The sequence below is a fragment of the Cydia strobilella genome, chromosome 13 (genome assembly GCF_947568885.1).
Source record: "Cydia strobilella chromosome 13, ilCydStro3.1, whole genome shotgun sequence".
NCBI classification, from domain to species: domain Eukaryota; kingdom Metazoa; phylum Arthropoda; class Insecta; order Lepidoptera; family Tortricidae; genus Cydia; species Cydia strobilella.
The window spans coordinates 3357317-3364310 of NC_086053.1; the positions used below are offsets into that span (position 1 = coordinate 3357317).

At 37.4% G+C, this 6994-nt stretch overlaps 2 protein-coding genes across 2 annotated transcripts; one reads left to right on the forward strand and one right to left on the reverse strand.

Annotated features, from left to right (window-relative positions):
• The first annotated feature begins 1023 nt into the window (after positions 1 to 1023).
• LOC134746440 (glyoxylate reductase/hydroxypyruvate reductase) lies at positions 1024 to 4466 on the forward strand. The gene is made up of 3 exons (XM_063680811.1): positions 1024 to 1490; positions 2533 to 2794; positions 3657 to 4466. The coding sequence occupies exons 1-3, from the start codon at positions 1345 to 1347 to the stop codon at positions 4299 to 4301; spliced, it is 1053 nt and encodes a 350-aa protein (XP_063536881.1). The 5' UTR covers positions 1024 to 1344; the 3' UTR covers positions 4302 to 4466.
• Positions 4467 to 4832: 366 nt separating this feature from the next.
• On the reverse strand, positions 4833 to 5924 carry LOC134746441 (thioredoxin domain-containing protein 15). The gene is made up of 2 exons (XM_063680812.1): positions 5797 to 5924; positions 4833 to 5715 (listed from the first exon to the last, which is right to left on the reverse strand). The coding sequence occupies exons 1-2, from the start codon at positions 5846 to 5848 to the stop codon at positions 4868 to 4870; spliced, it is 900 nt and encodes a 299-aa protein (XP_063536882.1). The 5' UTR covers positions 5849 to 5924; the 3' UTR covers positions 4833 to 4867.
• Positions 5925 to 6994: the final 1070 nt, after the last annotated feature.

Sequence of the window (6994 nt, forward strand, 5' to 3'; positions counted from 1 at the left end):
CTCAGATTGTGATAGTGGCGCCACCTACATAATAAAAAACTATTACACGAACGTTTTTTTTTATTATTTCCTATTTGGTACAGTCAGCTGCAGAGAAAAGGTACCCCACGTCCATACTAATTTACAGAACTTTGTATGCAGGGGGGTGCCTTTTCTCTGCAGCTGACTGTACATGACTAGAAACTATACTTAGTCTTTTAGCATTAGAAAAAACGGTAAACCATTTCCACGTGTCTTTTTATTGACAAGTTTTTTTATAAATATAACAATATTTTACTTATGAAAGCAAAAGTATGTAAATGATCGTATATTATATTTGTTGTGACTTATTTTCAAAGTGTTTTTCGATAAAACGACACGTTAAGATCGCTCGCCTTCTTTCTAATGATAAAAAAACGAGAGGTATAGTTAGACGGTTCTGAGTGGTAGACTGCAAATGAGATAAAAGCTATATTAGGTACATGCATTAATCCTCATATCAGGCGGCTCTTTGATTCCAAGGATTGCATAATTTTTATACTTTTTAATGATTTTTAGAATATGAAAATTATAAAAAGTGTAAAAGTTATGCAATCCTTGTATTCCACGCATTTCATTTCAACGAGCCGCCTGCTACAGATTTCTTGAAATTGCCGCGTTTTTTCAGGTTCAACTTTCATTAGCCAGACTATTATCAATTTGCCAATTTCGTGATTATTATTTTACACGGCACATAAATTTATGCATAATATATCGATATAAAAAGTCGACACAGTTACATCCCTAGCAAATTATCAAACTTATGACACCGTACGTAAATGAGAAATAACAAGCATATATGCATCTCTTTTCGGCACATTATCTAATTCGTAAGGAAGTAAAGTACGGGTATACATATTTGCGAAGCATTTTTGCCCGACTTCTATGCTTTAGTCATTATTCTGAGACTATATATATGCACTTTCTGAACGAAAACAAAACGTCACTGTCAAGTGTCAAAGTCACGTTTATATTTTGACGTTTTCCGTATGATTTTGTTCAAGGTCAAAAACCATCCTAGGTTTTTTAAGTTTCATCATTTATCATATTCTTGCGATTTACATAAACATAAATAAATCTATAAATTGAGAACGGGAACTGATCATGAGCGCTTTGTCATTCATAAAGTCGACCAAGGGCAAAGTGATACTAGCGACCGTCGTTGCTCTGCACATTACAATTTACGTTGCGAAACCTTCGTTTTTCAAGAGCGAAACCGAGAAAAAAACAATAGCCGAACCGCCCAAGTTCTTGCCGGGACAGTGAGTGGCCTTGGGGCTATAACACAAAGCCTAAACGCGGAAATTTATCCGTAACAAATAGTAAATGCTTTGTAACAGATTGTCTGTAGTGAGTAGTTTAGTTCGGCACAGCGTTGTGATAACTGCGAGAAACATGAGCACCGGCAGGCCCCTCGTGTATGTGACGCGGGCGGATATGCCGCAAGGCGGCTTGGATCTGCTAAGAAAAGAGTAAGCACTTTTATACATTTAAAAATATTTTTATTCTTTAATTTATAGCCCAATATTTCAATGTTTAGGCTGTTACAAAATAAGGTTATTTTTCGATGTCACGTCCTATTAACGCTTTTAACTTTTTTACGTACGTAAGTTGTACAAAGCTTTTAACTAGCTACCTAGTGGTTTACTAATGTATTGCCAAAAATCGTTTCCCAAAGTATTACTTCCCAAACTATTTTACGCAAATTATCATTTGGCAAAATTTCATTTCGCACAAATTTTCATAATCCAACCTAACCTAACCCAACCTAGTACGTCATTTTCATTTCGCAAGTATGGGGTTGGGAAATGAAATGGTTGCGAAGTAAAAAACTTGCTAAAATTTCATTTGGGAAATGAAACTGTTGCCATAAGTTTGGTGGGAAGTGAAATTTGGCGAAAAATATTTTGGCTAAACGGCGGTATCCCCTACCTGGTACATACCATAATTTTGTTTAACATCAATGTGTTAGGAATTACTCAATTATTACTTTAAAAAAATATTCCTATTATTTTTTAAATTATTTACAAGACACACGCTGTCTTGTAAATAAATTAAAAATAATAGGAATATTTTTTTGATGTTGTACACCAAAGAAAATTGCTTTATCAACAATATCATGATCTCTTGTCTCAACACACACAACAACCATGTTTACATGCTTGCATGCATGCAGAAAGTATGTAAAGAAAAAAAAATATTTTATTAGCCTATGTGTGTGTCCCATTGCTGGGCAAAGGCCTCCCCTCTCCCTTTCCAATCCTTCCTGTGCTGAGCAAGATCCCGCTGGAATGCATCCAAATTGTCCCACCATCTCTTTCTCGGTTTGCCTCTGCCACAACTACACTCTCATAAAATTTAGCTTATATAAATCCTACAAGACACAGGCCTCCCATGCGCAAGAGGGCCCAATGTATATTAGAATAATTCAGGAATTAAATGAAATTACAAAGACACAAAGGAATAAAAATTTCAATTCTAATCTGATACAATACTATTACTGAACCATTTCAGGTGTGATGTAAGAATTTGGGAGAAACCGTCGCAAGTCCCCCGCAATGAGCTCTTAAAAGGTGTTGTTGGTGCAAGTGGCATATTCTGTGCCCTCACCGAGAAGATTGACAAGGAGCTGCTAAATGCAGCAGGGCCTCAGTTGAAGGTGGTGGGCACTATATCAGTGGGGCATGACCACATAGACCTGGCTGAATGTAGGAAAAGGAGCATCAGGATTGGGTATACTCCAGATGTGCTGACTGATGCCACAGCAGAATTAACTGTGAGTATCCTTTTATGCACTCATTAATTAACATGCTCACTGCATCACTAGGCCAATAGACCTAATCCAAAGGAAGTTTAAGTACAGTGGGCTGTGAAATTGCATGGAGAAATTATGAATGAATTCATCAATAAAGTCACCATGCACTTTTGCGGCGGATGGTACATGTAACACTAATCAGGTCTAAGTTTAAAACTATTAAGATAATGAAGAGTGTTTTGGCATGTATCATATTTTGATGATACAGTCAAGTTCAGTCAACAACAGATGAAGATACTGTCGCCATCTGATATATAAGAAAGGCTAAGGTGCTGAAAAATATCTGAACTTGCACTTTAACTTCTAGATAATAGTCTTAGTTCAAATATTTGTGAACACCTCGGTCACTCCGATAATACCTATCTGATGGCAACTGTACGAGCTAGAGAAGAACTTTCAACATATTTCCAATAACTGTTTAGGTAGATGAAAAAAGAATTTTAACTTGAACATTTTGAACACAAAATATGACCATCACTATAAGTCACCTTTGTTTTACGGTAAGCCCATAGGCTTATTTTGGTACCCTGAAACCCTAACAAATGGAGTACTAAACCCAAACTAAACCATAACAATTTAATTAGCATATCATTACAATAATAATAAACCCTATAATAAATATAATTGATACCATAGTAGGAGCCTCTTTTACAAAACTAACCTTAGTTGCTAATAAGGGACAACCAAAACCGAGGATATTGGTAATAGACAGTTAAAAACTAGGGCGCTGGGCGCCCGGCCAGAATTTTTAAGAATTTACGAAATGTGTCTAGCCTTAGGTAGCCTTTCTCGCAAATAATAAAACTTCATTATAATTTTGCAGCTTGCACTACTGTTGGCAACGTCACGTCGCATCCCCGAAGCGATCCACGAGGCCCGCACCGGCGGCTGGGCGGCCTCGGGCGCGTGGGCCCCCGTGTGGCTCACGGGCCCCGGCCTCGCCAACGCCACGGTCGGCATCGTGGGCTTCGGCCGCATCGGCCAGGCCGTCGCCCGCCGCGTCAAAGCCTTCGGCACGGCGCAGATACTCTACACCAGCCGCGGTGAAAATCCTAATGCGAAAGAAACGGGCGCTATACGAGCAGATTTCGACGACATTTTGAAGAAAAGCGACTTTGTTATATGCTGTACTGCTTTAGTCCCTGAAACTAAGGAAATGTTTAACAAGGCTGCTTTTGAGAAAATGAAGCGGACTGCTGTTTTTGTAAACACAAGCAGAGGTGGAACTGTAGACCAGAATGCGTTGATTGAAGCATTACAAAACAACACTATCTGGGGAGCAGGGCTAGATGTGACTACACCAGAACCCCTCCCATTAGATAGTCCGTTGTTCAAGCTCAAGAACTGTGTATTGTTACCGCACATTGGCAGTGCTACTGTTGAGACGAGGAATGTAATGAGTAAGTTGACCGCGAGGAACATTCTAGCAGCTTTAGCTGGGGGTGAGATGCCTGCAGAAATAAAGTAATACTTGTAAAGTATTAATTGATTATATGTAGTAAAATTTTACTGCTGGTTGCAAGCCCAACTGCTTTTATTTAATTTATCACACAACATGCTTTTCAGTTTTTGCAAAAGAACATATGCTCTCATATAAATATATGTACAGAATACAATAAAAATTGTTATTTCATGTTATTAGTTTTATTTCCATGGCCCTAGCCTAACACACGAAAATCGTACCATCAATGTACCAGAAAAACCACTGTATTTAACATAACCCATGTCAGTGCTTCCCAATGATTCTAGCAAAAATGTATTGGTTATTGGGTGTTTTGGTTTTGTTGGTTAATTGTTATTAGTAAGGGTGGATTTATATATAATTGAATTGATGCTTTGTTTGATGAGGTAGCAAGTAGCAACATTTTAATATTAAAATGTGATTAACTAAGTACTAGTAATGAACTTCTACAATGTGGTAACTCTGCTGAATTTTTCTCTTTTTTACCCTCATTTTGAACATCAGTAATTTTATAACGAATTTAAATACAACACAGTCAACATAAAAAAACATTTATTCCACTTAAACATAAATTAATCATTATGCTCATGTTGAGCCTCCGATTCCCGCCAATTATTTTGTACCATCTCTACTATCATGCGCCACCATTTTGACTGCATGAAGTAATACACTGAACATATTATGATAAACAACCATGACAGGACTAAGAAGTAATCAGTCTCCTTCTCTACTACACTTGAAACAGGCCCCTGGAAGTCCTTGGATGTCACTAAAAGGACTTGAGGATGTTGCCCCGTTATTGCATGAACAAATTTACTGAAAGAATGTATGTTATACTCAGTGCCATTAAATTTTCCAACTGGTCGGCCATTGTGGAACATTTTCAGAGTAGGAACACCAACAATACCATATTGTGCATTGATTCCATGATATCTCAATGCATCTAAAGCTACCATTTTCACATTTGGATATGACCGAGCTAGTGCATTAAAATGTGGTGCAGCATGAGCACTAAATGGGCAAGCTCTGGCATAGAATAGGACTAGAACGCAATCTGCTTCAATGTCGCGACTGGTAATATCAGGTTTGACTTGCAAAAGCTTGGATAAACTGCTACCATTTATAATTTCAACTATAGGCTCAATTTCTGGGTTTTGCTCATCATATGTAATGTCTTTGCACTTTACAAGCTTCCTCGTCTCGTTGGCTATCTGTGTTTTGTTCTCTGCGGTCACATTAGCGGATGTAACATGGTTGTAAATGTTGATTAGCGTTTTGTCGACATCGGAAACGACGTTCGACAAAAGTGATTCGGATTCGTCGACATTCGGTACGTCTGGTTCAAATTCTTCGAAATCTGGATCTTTAGTTACCTCCGCCTCTTCCTCTACGTCAATTTGCGTTGAACAAACCACGGAACCTGTTAAATTTAAAAAAAAGTTGTTAGTTGGCTACCAGATCCTAGATTTGATAATTAGGAGACATGCGTCGAAACACTTACCTAATATAATTAATACTGTAAAATACAGTTTTCTTTTTCTATAAAATATCATTGTTAACCAAGTATTTTTTCTAATAACTGGAAAAAAATGTTAATCATGTAGTTGATGTTTACCTATTATTCGACTGACATTGACAATGACATCTAGCCTAAATGTCATATAGCGTTTCGTTGTTACTGTGGTATTGTTAGGATCAACAATTTAAAGTAATTAATAACAAATTGTAATAAATTGTTTTAAAAGTTACCGAAACTCAACTAAAAAAACTCACAATGAAGAAATAATAGAATGATTTTGTTATGAAATAATCACACTAAACTTTTCTTACACCACTTGGATCAAAACGCCCAATGTCCCACTTGTTATAGACATAGTCACATAGTAGATTACCGCACCGCACCGCGATCTTAGTGCGGTAGTCTGTTACAGTTTACATGTAAAAAAGTAAGTAGAGCAAAAGTAGAGTTAGATCAAGGTAAGTCTGCAACGACTTTGATAGCACACGCAGTGCGTTATTTATACGTAATAATTTCATAGAAGTATGACGTTAAAATAACACTTGCACTGCGTGTGCTATCAAAATCGTTGCAGACTTATCTTGGTCTAACTCTACATATAAATTAATGTAAACACATTTTTTAACCACTCTAGGACAGATTAGTTGGTAGAGTAGAACGTTAACATTTAATCCGTTTAATCATACACACACGAGAGATACCGATGCCCTGAGGGTCTACCGCGAACATCAAAGTTCGCAAATTGCGGGTATCTATCTTTTACTCCAATTAATTAAGACGTGATTAGAGTGACAGAGAAAGATGCCTGCAACGTGCGAACTTCGGTGTTCGCGGTTATAGCCCTGATGTGTCACGACCACAGACCTAAAATTTATGCTTAAGTTCTGTGGTCACGACACTCACGACCCCCTACCCCCAGCATTTGGGTACCTATCGACAAAAGGAGGAGGAAGAAGCTTAGACAGTTTCAACTGAACTGAATTATTTATGATTATAGTATATTAGGATGCTATTCCAAATGAATTAGTAGTCTAATGTCACAATACTTAAAAACCGCGCGAACTTCTAAACTTTCAAAACAGTGTGCAAGTCAAAAAGTTTAAGTACTCTTGACATTTGTGCAATTGAGATTCGAGTTATTTGACTCATTTGTTTTAGTTAATCTGCCATGCGAGTGAAT

Excerpts from the sequence above, each read along its gene's own strand:
- LOC134746440 (XM_063680811.1), top strand. The coding sequence starts at position 1,345 with ATGCTTTGTAACAGATTGTCTGTAGTGAGTAGTTTAGTTCGGCACAGC. Across the intron at positions 1,491-2,532 it reads TTGGATCTGCTAAGAAAAGA|GTGTGATGTAAGAATTTGGG; the intron begins GTAAGCACTTTT and ends GAACCATTTCAG. Across the intron at positions 2,795-3,656 it reads ATGCCACAGCAGAATTAACT|CTTGCACTACTGTTGGCAAC; the intron begins GTGAGTATCCTT and ends ATAATTTTGCAG.
- LOC134746441 (XM_063680812.1), bottom strand. The coding sequence starts at position 5,848 with ATGATATTTTATAGAAAAAGAAAACTGTATTTTACAGTATTAATTATA. Across the intron at positions 5,716-5,796 it reads TACAGTATTAATTATATTAG|GTTCCGTGGTTTGTTCAACG; the intron begins GTAAGTGTTTCG and ends TAAATTTAACAG.